Source organism: Juglans microcarpa x Juglans regia, chromosome 5D, assembly GCF_004785595.1.
Source record: "Juglans microcarpa x Juglans regia isolate MS1-56 chromosome 5D, Jm3101_v1.0, whole genome shotgun sequence".
NCBI classification, from domain to species: domain Eukaryota; kingdom Viridiplantae; phylum Streptophyta; class Magnoliopsida; order Fagales; family Juglandaceae; genus Juglans; species Juglans microcarpa x Juglans regia.
The window spans coordinates 20,345,657-20,371,760 of record NC_054602.1 but is presented as its reverse complement, the minus strand read 5'-3'; the positions used below and the strand labels follow the sequence as shown (position 1 = coordinate 20,371,760).

The window sequence follows — 26,104 nt, the reverse complement described above, 5'->3', positions numbered from 1 at the left end:
AAGTCGGCGTCGGAGCGGAAGTCGGACAGAGTCGGAATTTTTGAAATTTTGCACACCCCTACTTTCTGATATTTCTTATCGCTTTTACTCAAAGTATGTTTTTTATATTTATTTTGTAATATTTACTCTGCTTATTCATATGCCATATTTATATTAGTTAACTTGATATCGCGTTTAGAGATTTTTTTTTTTAAATAAATGTTTCTTTTTCTTGCTTTAAATATAAATAATTACTATATCGTCTATGTTTATATTCTCGTATGTATGTATGTATATCTATATGTTTGATACATTGTTATTTAATTTTTAGATTTGTCAATTAAATTTGTGCAACATCTGTAATTTAAGAAGACATTTACCGGAAGAAATCACTTGATATGTTTGATGTAATGTTATTTAATATAATTTAATAATAAAGAAATTATTTTCGACACCTCATATCAATTAATAAATATCAATTTATATATTGGTAACAAATTTGATATTAATAACAATGTTAATGTTGTTATTATTAAGATTACTTATAATTAAAAAAATTAATAATTTTATTATTATGATTATAAATTTTGTGCAAGATTTCATACCAATTAATAAATATTAATTTATATATTAGTAATAAATTCAATATTAATAATAGTGTTAATGTTGTTATTGGTAACATTGCTTATAATTAAAAAAAAAAAACAAATTTCTTTATTACTGCGATTATAAACTTCCATAAAATAAGAAGATATTTTTCCTAATAACTTAGGTAGCCTATTTTCAAAGTGTATTTTATTAAAAAATTAGATAAACTCACATATCTATTAAATCACTTAATTCGTTTGATATAGTTTTATATAATATAATTTCTTGATAAAGAAGTTTGATAATTAAAAAAACTATCATTCATATTGATTAATATAAGAAAATTCTCGTTTGGATTTGAAGATGAATTGAGATAAGCTGTGAATAGTAGTGAGATGGGTTGTGAATAATAGTGAAATTTGTGAGTTAAAGTTGATGAATACTAATAAATAATAATAAGATGAGTTGAGATGAATTGTTGGACAAACGTGGTCAGCTGGACAAATGTGCAACCACGTTGCCCTTACTAGTATCTTTATAATTGTCAAAATAGACGGCGTTTTACTTTATTTTATTATTTGATTTATGTTTTTGAGTTTATAAGTTTAACATTTTTTTTATTTTTCTATTCTAACTTTATTGAATTACATTTATTTATTTTTTAAAAAATCAGGTTTTTTTACTTTTTTTTTTATCTTTAATCTTTTCAAAACCACATATATATATATATATATTTCATTTTAGTTAATTGTTTAACATTTTTACTTTTATATTTATTTTGTAATGTATTTTATTTTTAATATTTATTTTAATTTTATTTAATGATAGAGACAACCTATTTTTTAACCTTTTTTACAACTCTATTTTAAATGAAGAGCATTTTTATAAAATAATGATACTAAATATTATTTTAGAAAAATGATATACATTCAAAATAGGTTTATAAAAAATGTTTATGTTTATCATTTTTTTTAAATTTTTTTAGTATTTTCTATTGATGATGCAATTTATTTTTGGTTTCATATGATATGTTAGATTTATTTTGCAATAAAAATCGTTTTACAATCTAACGTACCACATCAAATTACGTCAATTTGTAGGTTTATTTTTATAAATTTTAGTTGTGACTAAATCATTTCTCTTTTTAAAATGATGATAGTTGTTGAGGGCATGTTTCATGTCCTGGTATACCAGTCGGATCCACTGCTGACCTGCAAGATCCATAGAGGAAAAAGCTAGGGGTGGTGAGGGACACCTCCGATGCTTAAGTTAGCATTTTTTTATCTAAGAGAGGGTAGAACCTAACCTCGAAGAGGGATATATATCTCGGGCCGCGGTGGTCCCCTTGTAAGGAGGGGGTCTACAAACTGTATGGGGCACCACGTCCTGATGAGGTCCAACCTACCACTGTTCAGCCTCTCCTGCCCTTCCTTTCATTCTTACATTTTCTCTTGCCTTCCTATTCAGCCTCTTTCAAGTGATTTTGTTCTTCTTTACAGCCTCCAATCTCCACTTTCTATAGCTCCTAAGAACTCTTTGCATCCTACCCCTAAGAAGGCTTGTTCATCCTGCAGTGAGGGGCCCTCCATGCGGTCAGAGGGGTGGAGCCTCCCTAAGAACGGCGGGAAGACCTCGTTCTTCGGAAGGCACGGTTGGTCATCGATAGCTTCCTCTGCAGACCTGCGTTTGTTGCAGGCATCATTTATCGTTCCTGACTCAACAATCTTGGAGGTTCCTGAGCCCAGCTCCGGTGCTGTTGACGCTAAGGGCTTCGCCAAGAAGGTGACCCTTTTTCCTTCGATGTTTGCAAATGGGCTACGACTACCCTTCTACTGGCCCATTCACTACGTTTTGGATTAGTTGCAATTGGCCCAACTCCATCCGAATGCTTGGTGGATCTTGGTCTTGTGCTATGTAATTTTTAGTGTGGTGCTGAACATCATGAACAAGGAATATCCGGACCTCATTGCACGGGAATTCATTGCCACTCATAATGTGCTTTGCCTTAAAGGAAACCTGTGCAACTTCTGAGTTCGAGGCAAGAAGCGGATTGCCCACCTGGAAACCCGGTTCTCCCATATCAAGGATTGGTCTCGACGCTTCTTTTTTTTCTCAGGCTCAAGTTGGGAGTTTCCCAAGAGTAAGATTATCCATCAGAAATTCCATGTCTGCACTGTTTGGGGTGTGGTCCCATATGACAAAAATATCTCGATTGCTCTGTCCAAGCAAGAGGAGAACCAACTAGCGGTGGTCAATTCTTGGGTTGATAGTCATCAAGATGATGTTTGGACAGATGCATTGCTGACTGACATCAATATTTCCCATCATCTCCTGGAGCCCGACCGTTCATATGTTTTGGGGTGGCATTTCTTAATGGAGTCCTCGATAGTTCGAGGTTAGAAGAGACCTCCCAGTCCTCTAGTGATTGGTGGGAGGGCATGGAGGCCTCGCGTTGACCGCGAAGCTCCTGGGGCAACATCCGGGGTCATTTCTAGTCGAACTGGGGTAGAGAGAGCACCCTTCCACTACTCAGGTCCCGATGGGTCCTAGAGAGCCCAGCTAGTGGGGCTAAATCTACTGGGGCGTCAGTCTTCGAGACTAGGGCTCCCATGGGCAGCGTTTCCCTAGCGTCTACTCATGTAACGACCTCAATACCTTGCAAGTCGAGACTTTAAGTTCTCTCCCTCGGGGGTAACCTTCGGTGCAATAGGAGAGACACCGACCCATTTGGGCGAAGAGGACAGCCCAGGGGGTATATCGCTGGTGGAACTTGGTGATGACAAAGTTTCCATCCCTTCTTTGCCTTTCAACCAGACTTATAAACCAGAGATCTTCTCTTTTTTCTTTTTTTTTTCCTTTTTTTTTTATTTTGGAGGAACAACCTGCCACCATTCCTTTTTGTGGTGGCTCCAAAGTCCATCCTTCGAGTGCAACCGCTACGGCTGATCAGGCTCCTGGCCTAGGCATTGCGGGAGTTATTGGGTCGGGATCTACTCTTGCCAAGCATCCCATTTCTGATGCAGAGGTTCCACGAGAGTTGAGGGGGCATCCCATGATAGGGTGTCACACATTTGTTATAGGTGATCACGTTGTCGATGCTTGGCATTTCCTCGTGACTCCAGGCAAAGATGTCATGGTGTTTGGTAAGGAGTGTTTTCATGGATGACATCATTGGGGCATCCATCTTGGTGACAATCCGTACAGTGCATTCAAGTTTCTCAAGATCGACAAGGACAAGCTTTAGGGGCTTGTTCGGCTCTACCTACTTGAGTGCTTGTTCATCTCGAAACTCCTTATCTCGGCTCGCTAACTTGGGCGGGGGTGGTGGCCTTTCGCCATGAGTCGATCCGTTGAGATCTCGTACGTCACTACCTTCGGCCTTTAGTTTCTGTACGTAACATTCCTGAGCTAGCACCTGTTCTCCCTTGATTTTGCCGACCCCCACTCTAGTGAGGAACTTCATTTTTAGATGATACATCGATTTCACAGCCCTCAAGTTATTCAGAGTGGGCCATCCTAAGATTTCGTTGTATGACGATAGGACTTTCACCACCAGGAAGTCAGTCATGACTACCACGGACCTGGAGGCCTTCCCAACCAATAGTGGTAGGGTGATAGCTCCTAATGGCTGGATAAAGTCTCCCGTGAAGCCCTTCAGCCGCATGGGAGTGGGGCGCAAGCAATTCGGGTTAATGTCCATCTTGGAGAACACATCCCAAAATAGGATGTCGACGAAGCAACCATTATCTATCAGGATTCTCTGTGTTGTGAAGTTGGCCACTAGCGTGGTCATGACGAGGGCATCGTCATGGGGGTGTAGTACCCCTCGCCATCCTCTTCATCCAAGGTGATGGTAGTCGCGTCGTTGCATCTTCATTGCTTATTTTGGGACTTCTCTGCTGTGAATACTTCTTTATATCGAGCTATTGTGGCATGAATCTTTCGCGCTAAGGAGGTGGGGCTGCCCCTAGTGTACCCCTAGCTATGGTTCGAATTTCTCCCAACAGGCTATCGTGGTGTGCTGGGATACGACGGCGTGGACTCCATGGGTCCTATCCCTAGCTCGTTTCTTCTTTGGGGTTTCACTTCGGCGTGCCCTTGCTCACCCATCTGCACACTTAGCCATTCATCGATCCTTCATTGGATGCTAGGTGACTAGTCGCTCCAACTCTTCCATTCTTCGTTTCAAGGTATAGTAGTCCTCAGTTCAATGTCGGTCTCATTGGTGATAGGTGCAAAAATGGTGATCTGTTTGGTCTTGTTGACTAGCTTCCTGTGACGTCGCCTTATTTTCTTCTTGTATGGCTAGGTTGATATGGTTCCATCTCGACCTCGACGGTTTAGCTATCTCCTTCTTGCCCCACCTTGTGTCTTACTATGTTTTTTCTTTTTCTTTTTTTTGTCTCTAGGGCCTTCTCGTGGAAGGACCCACTTGCTTTCTGGTCAGCCTACTCTAATTCAATTTTTCTGGGCACCGTTAATGCCCTTATGGTGTCTTCGGCATTAATAAAACTATCAGTGTGATCCTTGAATTTGCACAGTGTCATAGCAGTCTTCCTCACTAGCTCCACTATGAATGGATTTTGGGGCCAGATTTCATCCAGGAGGGCAGCCAAGGTGATCTTTCGTCTTGGTCATCTATTTTCATCTATTCTCTGTTGAATCGAGATAAATATGCCTTCAAGGTTTTGTCCTCCCACTATTTCATAGTCAGGAGGTACTCCGCCGACCTCTTCCACTTTTTGCTTACCATGAAATGTGTTAGGAAAGACAAGCCAGTTCGTCGAAACTATCAATCGTGTTTAGTGGTAGTGTGGTGAACCATCCCCTCGCTGCACATTTTATTGTTAATGGGAAGGCTCGAAACACGATTTCTACTAGGAACCCATGGAGGGTTATGTGCACTTTGAATGTCTCTAGGTCCATTTAAAGGACCTTGAATTTGGGTGGAAGAGGGGCCGCGATGACCTCTGCGTTGTACGATAGGTTCGTACTAGTGAGCAATTGGTCTACCGAAGAGGACGCGCCCATTCTTTTGGCCATCTCCTCGTATTTGTTCATAAGGCCACGCAACTCATGGTGCATCTTCCTCCACATTCGTTCCCTCCACAATTCGCAACTCTACATGTTCATCTTGGCTAGGTTTGGGGTTGTCAGCCCCACTCTGCCCATTTCATAGGGTCTCTTTTTCTTGTCTGAGCTTCTCTACTTCCACCGCCAGTCTCTTGACTACTTCTTCCATCTCGAAAAACCTTGCTTCTATGTTTCCTAAGGATTCTCCTGGTTCACGAGTGGCATGCGAACGCGTCGTAACAAGCATACAAAGAACATGTTACTAAGGATTTAAGATCTCATAGACGGTGCCACTGTGATGGAAGCCTCACTCTCACTCAAGTGTTTGTGTCATGTTGAGTGATTAAATCTAGGGTTATCTCAAGGCAAAAATTCTCAAGACTAACTCAGGCTAGCACTCAATTCTCGAAAGACTGGAAGAAAAAATTCTCATTTATTCAAAATAGCATAATCAATTACTATGCAAAACTGAAATAAATAGTAGTAGGGTTCGGCTAGCCCTCCCGCAATTATTCCCTCTAACAACCTTAATCTCAAACATAAATCAAACTCCTAAGTTTAAGGAAACAATCTTATCAAATGCCTAAAATAAAGTAAACAAACTCAAACAAATTAACAAATAGATAATCTCCCTAATTTGAAAGATATATTTGGCCAACCCTTTAGTAACCGCCCAATCCCCTAAAATCAAGGGGTTTGCCTCTTCCCCTAAGCTCAAGGGATTTTCCATCCAACTCCTAAAATCAAGGAATTGGCTAACAACTTGATCCTCCTCTAGTTGAACTTGTCTTGGGCGCCCAAAGACCCATCACCCAATCTATGCATGCACCCCAATGCCACCCTCCTAGCCTCGGCACGCCTAGCCCTCCTAGTGGCATTACGAATGACCCTTCTTGGATCTTCATCAATCCTCCCCTTCAAAACCGACCTTGTCCTCAAGGACCAAATCTGTGAATTGATCCTTGAGAACCCCGAACACTCTCTCATGTAGCATCTTAGGTTGGGAGCCCCCTCTATTGAACCAAGGCTTCGGTTGCCACTTGGCCACCCTTCCTCACATACTCCATCGTGTCCTCAGGAACCTTGGCCCCTAACTCCCTCTCCATGCCCCTATCTTCCACTTCATGTCCCTCACTCAAGCCGCTCTGTTGGGAGGCCAATGTGATAGCAAAACATTACCCTTTTTCTAAATAGATTCTCCATCTCATTATGCCCCACAACCTTACATCCCCCTCTTCCACTCATCCTGATGGTCACCCATTTGCCCCCATCATAAATTCCATAGTCATTTTTCTATAGTCTGAGACTATATTCCCTAGCTCTTCTAGCCATTGCACACCCAACACAACGTCCAACCCTACAATAGGTAAAGAATATAAATCCATTACAGTTTCAAGGCTTTGTGTTTTCAAACATACTTTTTTAAATACTTCTCTACATCTCATCTTCTCCCCGCTAGCTACCTTGATCTTGAATGGAGTGATAGAAATCATAGGCAACCCCAAGCTCTCGGCCACTTTAGAGTTGATGAAGTTTAGGGATGAGCCATTATCAACGAGAACCGTTACCTCTATCTTGCCAATATGAGCTTGTGTTTTTCATCGTTCTAGGCCCCACAACACCCGTCAATGCATAGATAGAAATTTGAGGATCTCCCCTCACGGCTTCATCTTGTTTTTGCTCTTCTCGCCCTTGCTCTTCCTCCCCTATGTCTTCCTCCGACTCCATCTCTATGAGAAAAACTTGCTTGGCTTTGCATCTGTGGCCCATTGTGAACCTCTCATTGCAATTGAAACAAAGCCCCTTATCTCGTCGTCGTTGCATCTCTTCCCAAGGTAGCTTCTTCACTCCCGCGAGTAATGGTTTGGTTCCACTTGATGCACCCCCACTAGGACCTCTCAGTGAGAAGTCTTTGCTAAAAGTTGGTTTGCATCAAACTTGGAAATCATTGGGGGTGGTTTCCTCACCTCCAAGCGGCTATTCTTCCTCAAATCTTGGAGTTGATCTTCCTTAATCAGTAAAACCTCCAAGGCTTGCATCAAGGTCTCCGACTTCTTAAGTTTTACCTCCGCTGCCAACTCACTTTTCAAGCCACCCACAAAGGTCCCAATGAAGGCCTTCTCCGACCACCCATGTGCTCTAGTGGACAAGTATTCGAACTCCTTTTGATAATCTCTTAAATATCAAGTTTGCTTAATTTTTGAGAGAATCTCATGGTAGTCTATATACTCGGTTGACCTGAACCTCCTCAAAAGCTCATTGACAAACTTCCTCCATTTCAACACCCTCATTCGAGCCCCATAAGTCTTCCTCATCCATTGCCACCATTGGTTGGCCTTCCCCTCAAAGAAGTAGGCGACATAAGACACTTTAGCATGGCTCTCCATGTAATTGTGCTCGAAGTATTGCTCGGCTCTACTAACCCAAGTGCTCAGGTCATTACTATTGAATTTGGGAAAGTCCATTTTTGATTTGAGAACTTCCCCCCTACGTGCACCTTTCCTCTAACCTCGGTTCCCTTCTTCACTTTCACTTTCCTTGATTGATTCCTCATTAGTGCTTGAGGAATCTTGAGTGAATGAATCCAAGTCGTCTACCCTCTCTCAGTGTTGGCTTCTCCTAGACCCTACGGAGCCCCTAAGATTATGATATCTCTCGGCTCTTCTCCTATGGCGCCTCCCATCTCAATTCCTCCTTTGATCCACCAATTGGTAGAACACCTCCTTTATCATTCCAAGCCTTTCATTGGTGGCGGTGCCTCCAGAGTGGCTTCAAGGTTCTCAATCCGCTTCCTATGAGTTGGTTGTCGTTCGGCCATGGCTTTCTCTCCTTGGGTTGGACACTCTCAATAAAAGCACCAATGATGGAAGCCTCACTCTCACTCAAGTGTTTGTGGCGTGTTGGGTTATTGAATCTAGGGTTATCTCAAGGCAACACCAAGATCTGATTGATATAATGGTGAAAATCAAGACTAACTCGTGCTAGCACTCAATTCTCAAAAGATTGGAAGATAAAATTCTCATTCATTCAAAATAGCATAATCAATTACAATGCAAAACCGAAATAAATAGTAATAGGGTTCAGCTAGCCCTCTCCCAATTATTCCTTCTAACAGCCTTAATCTCAAACATAAATCAAACTCCTAAGTTTAAGGAAACAATCTTATAAAATGCCTAAAATAAAGGAAACAAACTCAAACAAATTAACAAATAGATAATCTCCCTAATTTGAAGGAGATATTCAATCAGCCCTCTAGCAATTATCCAATCCCCTAAAATCAAGGGATTTGCCTCCTCCCCTAAGTTCAAGGGATTTGCCAACGAACTCCTAAAATTAAAGAATTGGCTAACAACTTGATCTTCCTCTAGTTGACCTTGTCTTGGGTGCCCAAGGACCCATCACCCGAGCCATGCATGCACCCCAATGCCACTCTCCTAGTCTCGACACGCCTAGCCCTCCTAGTGACATTACAAATGGTCCTTCTTGGATCTCCATCACACTATTGAGGATGTGTTTTGTATCCTGGTCGACCCGCTGGATCCCCTTGCTGACCTGCAAGATCCACAGAGGAAAGAGCTTGGGATAGTGAGGGGCACATTCGATGCTTAAGTTAGCGTTGTCTTCAGGTATGTGAATGAGAACGCTATGTTGGTCCTCTTACAATGAGGGGGTCTGCAGACTGTACTGGGCACCGCGTCCTGATGAGGTCCAACCTACCACTATAATGTCTCCACGTTGTACTCAAGGTTGGAGGGCTCTCGTTCATGCCCGTTGTCCTTGTCGACAGAGGGAAAGGACTGCAGCCACCACCCCACTTCTCTGACCTGGGGTGCCCCTTGACATTGTTGTCGTATGCAGGTGTCTCTATACTGCCACTGTGGCATTTCCTTATCTCCGTCTTAGGAACATGTTCGACATGTAGTACGGAGTGCAAGTGTTCGTTATTCCTTTGGCACGTGGTTCCTGGCTCTGGGGCCAGGCCTCCCAGTGTTCATGCGGTTTGGGTCAGGCCCATCTCAAGGTGGCCCAGGAGAAAATCCCCTTCCAATAGTGTATATATGATGTGTTATTCTATAATTGCTTATGACACGAGGCATATGACACGTCAACATATGACACGTCAACATATACTACTATTTATTTAGAAAAATGATAAGTAGGGCCATTTGACAACTAATTTTGACAGCCACGTTAAAATTGTTTTCTTTTTCTAGTATTCACATTTTCTTTTAAGTAAAACTAACTTTTTATCAATTTTTACAAAATATGATTGGAAGGAAAAATAAAAAAAAAATATTTTTATTGATATTTTAAAAGAAATTGTCTGAGAGGGAAATATTTATTCCGTTTAGATATAAGAAGTGTTACATCTCATCTTATTATTATAAATTTAAATTTTTATATAAAATATAATAAATAATTCAACTCTTTCAAATTTAAAATAATAATATTAAAAATAATATTTTAACAATATTTTATTCAATTTTCATTTCAACTTACTATTTAAATTTTAAATAAAATATTATTATTTTAATAATATTATTATTTTAAAATTTCAAAAAAATTTAATTAATTATTATATTTGATATAAAATTTATAATAATTAAAGGAGACGAGTTTTTTAAAAAAAAAAAAAAAAATCCAAACTTCCTCTTTAAAAAATTACACGCGCTGATTTATAGAAGCGGACTACGGAGAATTGAACAGATTTTTCCTTTTCCCAAATACTGTTGCGTTCCGAGGCAACCCTAGCAGCTCCTAGCAAAAATCGGCGTCTCTCTTTGAGCCCCGGTTGTAATTCCAATTTAATTTCCATCAGTGCAATAGCAATGCCGAAGAAGCGAAAGCTCGACTCCAAATCGGCCGAGGCTTCCGGCCCCGCGAAGCAGAAGCAGCAGCAGCTGCTGCGAAAGCTCGAAAAAGACAAGCAGCCTTATTTTGTAACTGAAGAATATATAGACGACGAAGACAGCGACGAATACGAAGAAGTCGAAGAAGAAGAAGAAGAAGAAGAAGAGGAAGAAGAGGAGGAGGAGGAGGAGGAGGAAGAGGAAGAAGAAGAAGGAGATGAGGCCGAAGAAGAAGAGGATGATGAAGAAGAAGAGGACGAAGAAGAAAACGGTGATGAGCATCCCTATAGACTCCAGAGTAAATCGAAAGCCTCCATGAAGGGATCTGCACCTGCGACTTCGCGAGACGACAACGATGAGGACGACGAGCCCCTACAGAAGGTTCTTGAACCGTTCAGCAAGGAGCAAATTATAAGTCTGCTCGTCGAAGCAGCGGATAGGCACCCTGAACTGGCGGATCGGATCCGAAAGGTCGCGGACGAAGAACCGGCACACCGCAAGATATTTGTTCACGGCCTTGGGTGGGACACCAACACGCTGACTCTCATGAACGTGTTCAAGCAGTACGGCGAGATCGAGGATTGCAAGGCTGTCTGCGACAAGATCTCTGGTAAGTCCAAGGGCTATGGCTTCGTCATCTTCAAGAGCCGCAGCGGGGCCCGTAAGGCCCTCAAGCAACCCCAGAAGAAGATCGGCCACCGCATGACCGCGTGCCAGCTGGCCTCGATTGGCCCGATCCCAATGGGGAGCGCCACCGGAGCGACTCCCATGCCGCCTGGTCCACTATCGGAATATACGCAGAGGAAGATATACGTGAGCAATGTTGGGGCTGAGTTGGATATTCAGAAGCTGCTAATGTTCTTTGCCAAGTACGGAGAGATTGAGGAAGGGCCATTGGGGCTTGATAGGGCGACCGGGAAACCAAAGGGGTTTTGTTTATTCGTTTACAAGACTGCTGAGAGTGCGAAGAAGGCTCTGGAAGAGCCGCACAAAAATTTCGAGGGCCATATATTGCACTGCCAGAGGGCTATTGATGGTCCCAAGCCGAACAAGCCTCAGCAGCTTCAACAACATCCTCAGAACCCGCAAAATGCTCAGTTCCAGAGGAATGAGAACCCTGGTTTTATTGGCGGAGCTGCTGTGGCCGCAGTGCCTGGTCACTTGATGGCTCCGCCTGCTTCGGCGGGAATTGGTTTTAATCAAGGGGCTGCGGCGGCTCAGGCGCTGAATCCTGCACTTGGGCAGGCAATCACGGCCTTGCTTGCAACACGGGGTGCCGGATTTGGGCTGACTAATTTGTTGGGGACTCTAGGATCCGCTGCAGCTGTGAATCCAGGTGTGCCCGCTGCGGGGCATGGGATACAGGGTGTTTATCAGAACCAGGCGAATATAAGCGCGGGACTGATTGGAGGGTATGCAAATCAAGGAGTTCAGGGTGGGTACCCGAACCAGCAGATTGGACAAAGTGGCTCTGGAAGAGGCCAGCATGGTGTCACGCAATATGGTACCATGACTCCTTACATGGGGCAATAGGTGTCCCGGAGGTATGACAGACTTTTTTTTTTCTTGCCTCTTTGACTTTTTGGGTTAGGTAATACACTAATTTTTTTTTTTAGCTCTAACAAAGTACAAAAGTTTGCAAAGGATAAACTAAACTAGTTTATTGTTGATTTTATGTAGTGATTTTGTTTTATTCTGTCTGAGTGGGCTGAAGTCAATTGGAATATACTGCTTGTGCTATGCTTTTATATGGTATTTAGTGATTTTTTTCGTACCATATAGTGTTCTTTCAGTATTTTCCTTTTACCAAACTGGTGGTGCCTTCTTTTAGTAAAAGAAGGGTTCCGTGAAAAGAGAAAAATGACTGTTATATGTACTAGAGCATGCCATTCTTATGACTTAAATAGTTATGTGGAAAGACATGGGAAATTATCTAGGGTGATTTATTTGATAGATTGAGTAGATGTCATTGGTGACTCTTAATGTACTGTTTAATTTCCCCATTATTCAATAGTTAGAGTTGGATGAGCCATTTTATTTCTGAGTTTTCTATTGGTACTTTGCAATTGACGAGACTTCTGGAGGTGTCTTCTTTTTCTAATCATCTTGGGCTTGGTTTGTCCTCCATCTCCTGCCGCCAGTTTGGAATGTATTTAGCTGCACAAAATCATGGGATAAAGAACAAGTGTTGGCTTACTGGTCTTAACCATGGAGATGGAAGTCTTGTGTTGTTTCTTGACAGTGCAATAAGACTAAGCTCATGCTGTTTGCTGACTTTCTAAGGTCTAACCTTATAGGCATGCATCTTTCTGTATAAATACCGACAACAGCTTGCCGCCCTACATTTTTTATTGATGTAATCTTACAGGTGTACTTACTAGATGTCCTCCAACTTCCACGTTGCTGTGCTTTTTTTTTTTTTAATTTGTTTTTTTTCCTCTGATTTCAAAGTTAATATTAAAATCATTCTTTGGGTTTAATGATTATCTCTCTCTACGAGGGTTATGCATTCCATTTGAAAATTCACTTTTAGCAATTTTTCAAAGTGTTTTTATTTATTTGCCACTATTATTTCTTATGATTTCATAAGGTTGGTTTCCCTAGAAGGTTTAATCATCTTGTCTGATGAGTTTTCACTTGCATGATCTTATTAATTGTTGAAACGCATAAATTTTTCTAACTTTGCTATGTTCAATCTTTCTATAAAGGATTTGGTCTTAAAACCTTCGCATCTTTAAAAAAAAAAAACCTTTTTCATTCTATCTTATTCATTTTGCAGATCCCACTTAAGTGCACCAGTCTTTTAGTACTGGCCTGGTGATTCTTCTGAAGCTTATGGAGCTGATGCAAATGGCGTCTTTATATTATATGATGAAATGTTACTGTTTGGAAACTACAATGACCAGAAACTTAAAACTGTCATTTGAGGTTTCGATTTTCTGTTCTTTTTTTAATCTCCATTTCTCTTTGCTTTGCTTTTAAATTATTGTAGTATTTTCACCTTCAATATATAGTTTAAACACTTCGGAAATGTTTTAGGATTTTTAAATAACCATCTATCATACATGATAGAGTTTGGGAGTTTAAACAAATGCATCTTTTAAAATTTCGATTATCGATCAAATGATTGTTGTACAAATGTGCCATTTTAAATCTTGTTTAGTGATCAAATGATTGTTGTGTATTATGTTTATTTTTTTAGTTGTTTAATTGATATCATGTATTTTATTGGTTTTGAATGATTTTTTTTGCTGCATTAACATTTCATTAATCAAAAGTGCTACCAACATATGCATAAAACTTATGGGGGTCATTGACCTCTTCCCATCGTTCAACGTGGTCTAGTATCTCAATTACTTTTTATGCATTTACAATTCTCTAGCAGCTACCATTTTCCACTTCAAGTGCTTGGAAGTTTGCCTCTATGTCTAACACAGTTGCCATCCTAGGTTGCTTCTTTAGTCCTTCATTTAACCCTAGGGGTTGGCTCAAGTGGTAAAGGCCTTAGGCTTGAGGGTATGCTCCCCCAGGTCTAAGGTTCAAATCCCCTTAGGTGCTAACAATCTCTAGGAGCCATCGGACTGGGGGACTTTCCCCATGAATTACTCAAGGTGCACTTGTGGAACACTCCTTGTCAAGGGCCTGTGCACTCCCGTTATTAGTTGGGACGCTGTTCCTACACACCCTGTGCCAATAAGAAAAAAAAGAAAAAAAGAAGTTTAGTCCTTCATTCAATCTTTCATTCTCTGGGATACAGTTATCATTAATTGAGTTAATCACTTCCAAAGCATCTCCTTCAATGATAATGATAGGTCCCGCTATACTCAAATACGAATACTAAGGAAAATATTCTTTTTGATTCTCTTTGGATGAGAATGTACCACATATTTGAATAAACTTGCATAATAATCCATTAATAATTCTTGGTTGCTTAAATAGCAAACCACTTAACAACCTACGTACATAAAGCCGAAAATAAAGGATAACACCGTACTGCTATCAACTAGTAACCGAAATAAACACGTTGAACAGAATGAAACGCACGTACTAATGGAAATAAATATGCAAAAATAAACATGTGCAACCGAAAATGACCCAGTCCCAGTGACCCAGTCCATGCCTCATTCCCTGTTGCACGCATGCAACGTCTTCCTCGCCCATGCAACGTCGTGCATGCAACGTCTTCCTCATAAATGCAATGTCTTTTTTTCCACGTGCATGCAACATCTTTCATGTCACCTACGTCCCCCCATTTCCAAGATATTTGGGATTTGGCTTGGGGCCCCTCTCCGATCATCATGGCCTAACATTATTCCCCCCATCCAGCGGATCCTTGTCCTCAAGGACCATAGGTGAGAACTCGTCCAACGGCTTCTTTGTTGGCTCCCAGGTGGCTTCCTCAATTGGAAGATGCTTCCATTTCACTAAGCTTTCCTCGACAATCTGGCCCCTGTGCTTGATCCAACGAGTGTCCAGAATAGTCTGAGGTTCTAGTTTGGCAACCCCTTCGTCGGTGACTGGTGGTAACTCTGTCTATTGCGGCTCTGCAAGTCTGCCATTGTCCTGGTATTGCTTAAGTAGTGACACATGAAACATCGGGTGGATGCGCGTGCCTTCTGGTAATTGTAGCTTGTATGCGACTGGTCCGCATTTCTCCAGAATTAAGTAGGGTCCATAAAAATGGCTAGCCAATTTATGGTGGACCCATTTGAAGGCCGTTTGTTGGTGGTATGGGTGTAGCTTCAACAGTACCCGTTCGCCGATGTCGAACGAAAGATCCCTCCGCTTGTGATCTGCCATTTGTTTCATTCGATTAACTGATTTTTCTAAGTTGGCCTTCAGTTGTTGGAGCAGTTCATCTCGATTCAATAGTTGCTGATCAACCTTGTGTACGGGCGACAGTCCTTCGTTGTACGACGGAATAAAGGGGGGCAGTCTTCCATATAGCACCTGGAAGGGGGTCATCCCTGTAGAAATATGATATGTTGTATTATACCAGTATTCTGCCTAGGGTAAATAATAGCTCCATTTGTGTGGTCACTGGTGAACGAAACATCGAAGATATTGCTCGATGCAGCGATTGACGACTTCCATCTATCCATCGGTCTGCGGGTGTTATGCGGAACTGAGCTGCAATTTGGTGCCCGACATCTTGAAGAATTCTTGCTAGAACTTGCTAACGAAAATTGGGTCTCTGTCACTAATAATGGATTTGGACATCCCGTGGAGCTTGATGATTCCTTCCACAAATTTGTCTGCCACCGTTTTAGCAGTAAATGGATGGGTTAAAATAAGAAAATGAGCTAATTTACTAAACCTGTCGACAACCACCATAATTGCATCTTTGCCTTGTGAGGACGATAATCCTTCAATAAAATCTAAGGTGATGTCTTCCCACACCTATCACGGGATTGGTAGCGGTTGAAGGAGCCCTGTTGGAGCCAGTGTTTCGGCCTTGATCTTTTGGCATACCTCGCACCCTTTGACATATTCTTGGACTGATCTATGCATGCCCAACCAATAGAACTGTTGTCCCAATTTTTTGAATGTGCGTAAAACGCCTGAGTGTCCGCCCACTTTGGTGTCATGCATTTCATGTAGCAGTTTAGTCCGTAAGGTTCCATTGTCTGGAATGAAGACCTTGCCTTTGTAGAAAGGTAGCCCTTGACACCACGCATATGGTCCCTCGGGTTGGTTAGTTGCCATACGGCCCATTGACTGGATATACTGATCTTTCGTTGCCGCTTGTTTAATGTCTTCCCATATACTGACTTGTGGAATAAAGTTACGGTGAAGAATGGGGCTACCTTGTTTTCGTGAGAGAGCATCGGCTGCAGAATTTTCACGTCCTGGGTATAATATCTCGTAGTCGTAGCCCAAGAGTTTAGCTACCCATTTTTGCTGCTTTGGTGTGGCCGTCTGTTGCTCCAAAAAAAACTTGAGACGGAGCTGATCAGTTTGAATGTAGAGTTTTTGGCCTAGAAGGTAAGGCCGCCATAAGCGTATGGCCTCTATGATGGCCAACATTTCTTTGGCATATGTAGACCAAGAATTCTTGGTCACTCCAAGGGCTCAACTCATGAATGCCACCGGTTTGCCTTGTTGCGACAGTACCACTCCAATTCCGTCACCGAATGCATCAATTTCTATGGTAAAAGAGTCGTTGAAATTTGGCATTGCTAGTGTAGGCGTGGTTGTCATGGCATGTTTGAGTGCAAGGAAAGCAGACTCAACTTCGTCATTCCATCCGAATTGGCCCTTCTTGAGGAGCTTGGTGAGAGGTCGAACTATAACGCCTTAATTTTGGACGAACTTCCGGTAATAACCTGTCAAGCCTAAAAAATCATGTAGTGCTGAGATATTAGTAGGCCGTGGCCAGGCCACCATCGCTGCTATTTTACTTTCGTCCACCTTTACTCCTTGGCTAGTGACAATGTGCCCCAAGTACTCCAATTCTTGTTGCCCAAAGGCACATTTACTAGCCTTGACAAAGAATTGGTGCTGCCTCAATATCTCCAAGGTCTGTTTTACATGCACTAAATACGTGTCCCAAGTAGGACTATAAACCAATGTCATCAAAGAAAACTAATATGAATTTTCTAAGATGAGGACGAAAGATAGAATTCATGATGGCTTGGAATGTAGATGGTGTATTACATAGGCCAAATGGCATAACCAAGTATTCATAATGTCCATTATGCGTTCGGAAAGCAGTTTTAGGGATATCAAGAGGATTTACTTGTACCTGATGGTACCCAGCCCTCAAATCTAGCTTGGTAAAATAAGAGGCACCGTAGAGTTCGTCCAACATGTCCTCAACGGTGGGGATCAGAAATCGATCCTTAATGGTTGTAGCGTTGAGTGCGCGGTAATCTGTGCAAAAGCGCCAATTGCCATCCTTTTTCTTCACCAGCAGTACCGGTGTTGAGAAAAGGCTAGTGCTAGGTTGAACAAGACCTAAGCTTAGCATTTCTTGGACCTGTTTCTCAATCTCCTCCTTCTGATAATGTGCATATTGGTATGATCGCACATTAACTGGCTCGGTTCCTTCTTTAAGGGGGATGCTGTGATCAACCTCCCTGGTAGGTGGTAAGCTTGAAGGCTCTGTGAATACATAAGAGAAAACCTGCAACACTGCCTGCATGCTTGGATGTATATGATCTTGTGGGTCCTTCTTGGTGACCTGTAGGCAAAAAGCAAATATTGCGCTGCCTGGGCGAACTCCTTTAGATATTTCTTTGAGTGATGCCGCTTGAATATCTTGGCCATCGATCCCTACCAACTGCCTGGTCTGATTTTCCCAAGAAAATCCCATGGTTAACCGTTTCCAGTTGCAGACTACGGAACCGAGTAGCTCGAGCCATTGAATTCCCAGAACTAAATCCAACCCTGTGAGTGGTAGAGAATATAGAGGTAAGGAAAAAAGAGTGCCTTGTAGGTCTACTTGTACCTCTCGTGGCATCTGAGATTTTCTCCGTTGGCTACCCGTATTGTGAAGGCTTCAGTCGGCACCACTGGTAATCGTAGCAGGTTGGCCATACGTTCACTAATAAAATTGTGAGTTGACCCACTGTTGATTAACGTAATGACGTCGTGGGAACCAATCCTGGCAGCTACTCTCATGGTCTTGGGTGTTGTCCATCCCGTTAACGCATGCAGTGTAATCTCTGGTTCAAGAAGCTCCTCATGGTCTCCCTCAGCTGGTTGTTCTTTGGTTACATTGTCACAGATAACGTTTTCGCCGCCATCGTGTCCCTCCAACATAAGTATTCGTGGCCCTTGACATTTATGTCCTGTTGTAAAACGTTCGTTACAATTAAAACATTGGCCTTGGAGTCGCTTCCTCTGCATTTCATTCCAACTCAATCGCCGAACAGGAGCGAGAGGTGCTATTGGTGCTGCTCGATTTGCTAGAGGAAGGGCTAGGGGAGCTCGTACTGGTGGTGTAGGTCTTATGAACCTCCTTTGTCTTACTAGTTGGTCATCTTTCATTTGCTCGAAGCTGATAGCATCTTTTAATGTCTGCGGTTTAAACATTCGAATCCCATCCTAAACGTTCATTCTTAAGCCACCCATAAATGTTCCAACAAGAGCCTTTTTGTGTCCAGCCTATGACTCGAGTGACCAAGCGTTCAAATTCCCGCTGGTATTCACGCAGGGAGCCAGTCTGCCTGATCCTTGAAAGAGTTTCATCAAAATCTTCGCACTCCGAAGGCCCAAAGCGCGCCCAAAGTTCATCTTCAAAATTTGCCCACGAGAGAACGCGTCCTTCCTCTTGGAATGTCCTACGGTTCCATTTCCACCACTGGTTGGCTTCTCCTTCCAAGTGGTGTGAGGCCAGAGAAACTTTCTGGACTTCGGAAGTATTCTGGAATTAAAAAATTGGTTTACACGATTGAACCACTCTGTCGGATCATCTCCGGAGAATCGAGAAATTCCAGTTTTCCAGTTTGGATGAGACCACCTGTCGTCCCCCATCGTGGCCTTCACGGTATTAGTTACTGTGGTTTGGAGGCTCTTTGTTTGCAAGCAATACATCAGAGAGGCGATTGAGGGTTTCTTCCAAATGACGAAGCCTGTCAGCTATGCTGAGCTCCATCCTGTGTAACCCATCCTGCACTCCCCCAAGCCCTGCCTCCAACTACTCAATGCGTTCTTTATTGGTTCCCATAACCTGGCTCTGAGTCCAATGATAGGTCCCGCTATACTCAAATACAAATACTAAGGAAAATATTCTCTTCGGGTGAGAATGTACCACAAACTTGAATAAACTTGCATAATAATCCATTAATAATTCTTGGCTGCTTAAATAGCAAACCACTTAACAACCCACGTACATAAAGCCGAAAATAAAGGATAACACCATACTGCTATCAACTAGTAACCGAAATAAACACGTTGAATAGAATGAAACACACATACTAATGGAAATAAATATGCAAAAATAAACATGTGCAACCGAAAATGACCCAGTCCCAGTGACCCAGTCCATGCCTCATTCCTTGTTGCACGCATGCAACGTGATCCTCGCCCATGCAACGTCGTGCATGCAACGTCTTCCTCATACATGCAACGTCTTTTTTTCCATGTGCATGCAACGTCTTTCACTCACCTATGTCCCCCCCATTTCCCAAATACTTGGGATTTGGCTTGAGGCCCCTCTCCGATCTTCATGGCCTAACAGATAACTTGCTGTAGTTCTATCCCCTTGAATTATCTGAGATTCACTTGTGAGAAACTCCTTATCGAGGGTCTGTCTACCCCTGGAATTAGTCGGGACTTTGTTCTTGGACACCCGGTGCCAATAAAAAAAAAAAAAAAAGCAAATCTCCCTCATTTGGCTTATTTACTCCCTTTCTGCATACCCATGCCTTCGAAATTACGCCCCTCTGGTCCCTACACGGCAGCAGGGATGATGGTTGTCTCACTGCTGCATCAAGTTTTATTTTGGAGGTCTTCGTTTTGCCCCAATATCCTTTTTTACTATCTTCCATCCCATCAAGTGTTCCTCTTAGTCATTCTTTGCTGCACTAATCATTTCCATGATATTTGGCTTTTCCCCTTGTAGACAGTTCTGTTTCTATTGAAGGAAATAGTATCCATGATAATCACTGCATGTAAATAAAACTCCTGCTCTCTATTGTCCTCGATTCGCAAATTTGTTTTAGGCTGTAAGATATATTTTATCCACTCATTGATTGGGAATGGAGCAAAAACAGCTGTATCCATGGGCCTTTCTTTCCGTATCACTCTAGTGTTCCTCACAGGCTCTCTTTGCTGCACTAATCATTTCCATGATGTCTGCTATTTTCCCCTTACCCCCGTTTCTATAGAACCAAATAGCATCCATGATAATCACTGCATGTAAAGAAAGACCTAATCATCTCCATCATGTCTGGTTTTTTCCCCTTGCTGATATCTCTGTTTCTATAGAGCCAAATAGTATCCCCGAATAATCACTCCATGTAAAGAAAAACTGCTGCTCTCTATTAGCCTCGATTCCCAAATTTGTTCTAGACTGTAATATACATTTTATCCACTCTTTGATTGGGAATTGAGCAAAAATAACTATATCCATGGGCCACATTGATTCTTTATATATATATATATATATTGGTAAAAATCACTTGATTAAAACGAATTAAATATGCATTGCCCAATTATACAAGGAGTATAGAAAAAGAAAAAACCTAGTTACATTCAATGGGCCACATTGATTCTTTCCACATCACTCTAGTAAATTGGCATCCCAAGAATAAGTGCTCCAAGGTTTCTTGTTTGTTATTGCTCAATGGGAATAAATTGTCATCCAGGTTCATTCCCTCCACCTGTGCTATTTTTGCTCTCACTGTGATTGCATCCTTATCTTCCATAAAAGCAATCTTAATCTGTCTTTGTATTTTCGTCTTCCATATCCGGTTCCATTCTATCATCATCACTATCCTGCTGTGGAAGTCTTTGGTGTTGATCAGCCTGATAAGCAGATTTAACACAGAATCTCCCATCGCAGCTCGGATTGCAGATTGAAGCATCCTCCTTTTCCAGGTCATTTAGCTTAGTGTTGATGATTGCCCCTGCTGACGCTTCATCGAAGGTGTTATAAACTGTATCGATCTTTCATTGCCTTCGTTCTTAGTCTATCAAGTCTGCTACCTTCAGATCCTCTGCAAGGTTCTCAATGCCTCTATTTGGTTGTGGCTTAAACTCACGGATTTCTGGGAGCCAAGGGTCCTCGCATACCTTGATGTTCCTACCATTTCTCACCCTGTTGCAGCACCCTTCAGTAGATTGCGAGTTTGCATAATGCTTCTCCAGATCCATGATTGTTTCTGTTCCGGCTTATCATTCGTCACAGATTTTCATCTCAATAAAATCTTTGGAACAGGTTAAAATTCGCCCTTTCCAACGATTTTCTTGAGATTTAAAAGGGTGGTTTTATTGATGGCCTTCAACGCTGATGGACAATTGGTTTCAGTTCCGACTTGTTACTTTAAGTATTTGGTCTTCTATATGGACTGTCTTTCATTATATGCTCAAGGTGATTTATACTGCTAGTGATTGAATTTTTCCAAGAAGGCATGGGTTTTGTGGTTTCTTAGGTTGTTTTTGCCCTTCTCCAAGCTTATTTTTTCGGTTATTAAGGGCATGTTTGATAAGTGAATATGTCTCTATTTTTTAAGAATCAATTTTTTGTGTATTATAATTGGTTTTGTGAAAGTGGTTAGGTAGAATGAATAGTTGTTTGGATAAAATATTTTTTAGATGCATTTTTATTAAGTTTTGTAAAAGTGAGTAGGTTGAATTGAAGTGATTGAATTCTACTTTTTTGAGATGTTTAATTTTGGATTTTTGGAGAGAGACAAATTCTTGATTCGGTTTCAATTGCTAATGAGTACGTGAACAGCAGAATTAAATCAAAGTATATGACCATGAGTACATGAAAAAAGCATATGACCATGTTAGTTGGAATTTTCTCTTGTATTTGCTTGGGAGATATGGTTTTGGAGAGAAATGGTGTATGTGGATCAAACATTGCATATCAACGTCGAGATTTTCTATCTTGGTGAATGACACTCTAATTGTGTTTTTTAATAGTCACATGGTTTGAGACAAAGAGATCCACTATCTCCTTTTCTTTTTGTCCCTGTCTTGGATGAGTTGAGTAGAATGTTGGAAGCGGCGGTAGAAGGAAGGTACTTGTTGGGGTTTGAGGTGGGAAATGAGGAACGAAATAGTATTAAATTATCTCCTCTTTTTGCTGATGACACTTTGATTTTCAGTTAGCCCAACCAAGAACATACTTGAACTTTGAGAGACTTCTTGTTATGTTTTGACGCTGTCTCGGGTCTCAGGATTAACCTAAACAAGTCTGAAAGTATACCTGTGGGTGTCGTAGGCAATATTTCCGATTTGGCTAATAGTTGGATTGTAAGAAGATTGAGAGAAGGTTGGCTGGATGGAAAAAGTTATATTTTTCTAAAGGGGGAATAATTATTTTGATAAAGAGTACGTTGTCTAAATTCCTACGTATTTTCTTTCACTTTTCCCTTTGCCGGTTGGGGTTGCTAGAAGAATTGAGCAAAATTTATTGTAATTTCTTATGGGGAGAAATAGGAGAGGAAAGAAGTTTCATTTGGTTAGTTGGTACAAGGTTTGTCAACCGGTTTCTTGTGGAGGATTGGGGTGAGAAATTTGAGGTTGTTTAATAAAGCACTCATTGGAAAATAGCTTTGGAGATATCATGAAGAGGGAGGTGCTTTATGGAAGAATGTTGCTGTTAAATGTGGGAATGGGTTGGGGGGGGGGGGGGGGGGGGGGGGGGGGGGGGGTTGGTGTTCTAATCAAGTTAGAGGAGTGTATGGGGTGAGTTTATGGAAGTTTATTAGGAAAGGTTGGGGGGAGTTTTCTAAACATATTAAATTTAAGGTGGGGGAAGGGAAGATGATTCTCTTTTGGCATGACATTTGGCGTGGGGAACCAGCTCTTAAATCAGATTTTCCATCTCTTTACAGGGAAAGGGATCAATATGTTGTGGCAGATTATCTTCAATGTACAGATAATCATATTCTATGGAATGTACTTTATTAGAGATGCAAATGACTGGGAAGTAAATGTTGTTTCAGTTTTTTTGGGAAGAATTTATAATTCAAAAGTGATGCAGGGAAGAGAGGACAAGCTACTGTGGGAACAAGCTGGAAATTTCAGGCTTCCAATCAGTTCTTTTTATAAGGTGCTTAATTGTCATTCTGGCTATGTATTCCTCTAGAAAAGCATTTGGAGGGTGAAGGTACCTACTAAGGTGGCATTCTTCAGTTGGGTGGTTGCTCTAGGGAAAGTATTGACCACAGATAACCTTAGAAAACATGGTTTGTGTATAGCTGATTGGTGTGTCATGTGCAAGAAAGATAGTGAATCTGTAAATCATCTTTTTTTACATTGCGAGGTGGCAAAGTCTTTGTGGAATGAGGTTTGTGGAATGAGGTTATTGGTCGGAAAGGTTTATATTGGGTGATGCCTAAGGAAGTGTATTTTCTTGCATGCTGGCGTGGCTTTGAGGCAGGAAATGTGTAGCTGCAGATAGAGAATGATTCATTTATGTTTAATGTGGTATCTATGGCTGGAAAGGAATGTGAGATGTTTTGAAGATCTTTGAAATTTTTTCTTTTGTACTTCAAGTTTGTGGGCTAAGATCTTTGTAAGGAATGATGATAATGTACTGAATCTGTTTCTGATTTCGCTCTTTTATCTCTGGCCCAGTGCTGCTTCTGATATAGGGCAGCAGGCACATTGGTGGCTGGTCTTGGAAATGGAATAGCTTAATGTATTAGTTAAGCTTTCAAGGTTTTTCCGAACAAAGCACGGAGAGAGACAGTTTCATTCATTTTGAATATATATTGCAATTTCTGATGAAACTTTGCACAAGAGAAACATATGGTCTTGGGATTTTAACTTGCAATATTTATAGTATGTTTTACATGACTTCAGAATTGAAACATGAAAATTTTTAATTTTCTTATTACGAATGATTGAGAAAATCCTATTGTCTACTTTGCTGTAGCTTGTGATTTCTCTTTTGGGAAATACTTTAGACACAAAAGAATTGCACAACTGTAAATCTACAAACTGATATAACTAGATGTGATACGTCAGATTGTAAAATTACTTTTATTGTAAAAAAGATCTAACGGATCTCATGAAACCACATTAGTTTGAGAGTTTATTTTGTGTAATCTCTCTGTGTATGGTAGCAGTTTTTTTTTTTTTTTTTAAATAGAAATTGTGTTTCAAATTAGTTGGTATGCCAGTTGACTGTTGTTATTGGTTGGGTTAGTTGTAACCGTTTTAAATTATTCCAGTACCCTATCTTATTGATATGAACAAAGAAGCCTTGCTTGCTTAGGATTTGATTGGTATGTATTCCTTTCTTTCTTTCTTTGTATGTAAATACACAAATGTTTGACTAATGAAGTTTACCACTCTACTTTACCACTTTACCACTCTACTTAAAATGAAGTTTGACTATGTAAAAGTTAAAACTGATTATTTTTTAATGAGATGTCAGAATTACACTAGTTGATTTAAAATAAGTTGTAAAAGAGTTGTAGGTATATCATTATCCAGTTGCGCTCTCTCATAAGATTCAACTATTGTTATTGTGCCATTTCATCTATTTTTTCATTCAACTGTTAGATCTTAACCAGGGAGTAAATTGCAATGTAGGTTCAAATTGGGGGTGCAAAATGACACTTCGGTAGTTTTGATGGTCTAATTGTAAAAAAGTTGGATGGGCTTCCATTGTTTTTTTTTTTTTTTGCCTCATTTAGAAACTTGTATGGCTTTTATTCTCTGCATTTTTAATTTGCATTGACAATTATTGATTCATTCTTTTTAATTCCTTTTAGATTTTGACCACCTGTCTTTCTTGGGTTGGAGATAAAAGTTATAAATTTAGTTTCACTTGAAGGTGATGCATGCTTGTGAAATTCTGCTTTGTACTAGTTTTTCTCAGTATTACCATTAACTTACTGTTTGTGGATATAGTTCTTTTCAACCTAGCCCCCCCTTATTTTACTTGTGCCACTAGATTTCTTCCTGCCATGTGCATTTCTGTTACCAGACCATCGTGCCCAAGAAATGTTGTTCCCCTACACATAATTTATGTGACAAAACGCTTGCTAAAGAAATAGAAAGCAGTCTTATTAAATAGAATTTATACCATCTTTATTGTTTGGTCATATCCATATCTAAACCATGCAATCCTAAAATTTGAAAGGACTTTATTAGGCACAGAGCAAGTGTATAAAGAATCACGAAATGTCCATTTGATCATGTTGAGGCAAGTTGATCTTGAAATACTTTGGAAAAAGGTTTAAGAAAGGCTAATCAATAGGCTTTAGGACGACTAGCAGTAATATATCAAGAAAATAAACTTTAGTTCAAAATAAACAAAAATTATCTAATCTCATCTCTCAAACTTGTGCCAAGTTTATTTTTGTTTATTTATTTTTGGAATTCAAACACAAAATTAACGAAAACAAACAAGGAAAAGGAATGAAAAACAAACCTATAACCTGCAAATGAAACACATATGTAAGGCCTTGTTTGTTTTTGCAGATGAGATGAATTGAGATTAAAATTAAAAAGTTAAATAAAATATTGTTAGAATATATTTTTTTAATATTATTTTTGTTTTGAAATTTGAATTGTTTATTTTATTTTGTATGAGAATTTAAAAAAATTATAATAATTAAATAAAATGAGATGAAATGAATTGTAAAAATAAACGCGATCTTATAACAAGTTCATTGGTTCGAAGTGTGACAACAAAATCCTTAGATAGAATGGAGTATGATGTCTGTGCGAGCCCGAGCCAATTGGCCCAACCACTTAAACCTGAAGTCTTATTTTGAGGAAGTAATTCAATGAAAAAAACTTTCCAAAGAAAAAAAAAAAAAAAAGTCATTTTCTAATCTGCATACAAAATGGGTATAATTAATAGTTATGATACAAAGGTACATGGTGAGAAGAAACTGAACCAGACTAAAAGGTAAAAGCCACATCTTGTTTAAATTGGCTTAAATAAAAACTCAAACCGGACGTCTTGGGGAAGACAT

The 26,104-nt window shown here is 40.5% G+C and overlaps 2 protein-coding genes across 4 annotated transcripts; one reads left to right on the top strand and one right to left on the bottom strand.

Moving 5' to 3' along the window:
• Window positions 1-3,829: 3,829 nt before the first annotated feature.
• On the bottom strand, window positions 3,830-4,360 carry LOC121265792. Its single transcript, XM_041169460.1, has one exon. The coding sequence runs from the start codon at window positions 4,358-4,360 to the stop codon at window positions 3,830-3,832; it is 531 nt and encodes a 176-aa protein (XP_041025394.1).
• A 5,966-nt stretch (window positions 4,361-10,326) lies between these two features.
• LOC121264547 (UBP1-associated protein 2A) lies at window positions 10,327-24,954 on the top strand. 3 transcript variants are annotated; one of them, XR_005940519.1, is made up of 3 exons: window positions 10,327-12,034; window positions 24,347-24,400; window positions 24,711-24,954. XR_005940519.1 is itself a non-coding variant. In XM_041167783.1 (2 exons), exon 1 carries the CDS (start codon window positions 10,470-10,472, stop codon window positions 12,021-12,023), a length of 1,554 nt encoding a protein of 517 aa, XP_041023717.1. In that variant the 5' UTR covers window positions 10,327-10,469; the 3' UTR covers window positions 12,024-12,034; window positions 13,270-13,596. The 3 variants fall into 3 exon arrangements, 1 of the variants encoding a protein (XP_041023717.1); XR_005940518.1 differs by lacking the exons at window positions 24,347-24,400; window positions 24,711-24,954 and adding exons at window positions 12,632-12,729; window positions 13,267-13,596; XM_041167783.1 differs by lacking the exons at window positions 24,347-24,400; window positions 24,711-24,954 and adding an exon at window positions 13,270-13,596.
• Window positions 24,955-26,104: the final 1,150 nt, after the last annotated feature.

Coding starts and splice junctions, on each gene's coding strand:
- LOC121264547 (XM_041167783.1), top strand. CDS start 10,470: ATGCCGAAGAAGCGAAAGCTCGACTCCAAATCGGCCGAGGCTTCCGGC.
- LOC121265792 (XM_041169460.1), bottom strand. CDS start 4,360: ATGACCACGCTAGTGGCCAACTTCACAACACAGAGAATCCTGATAGAT.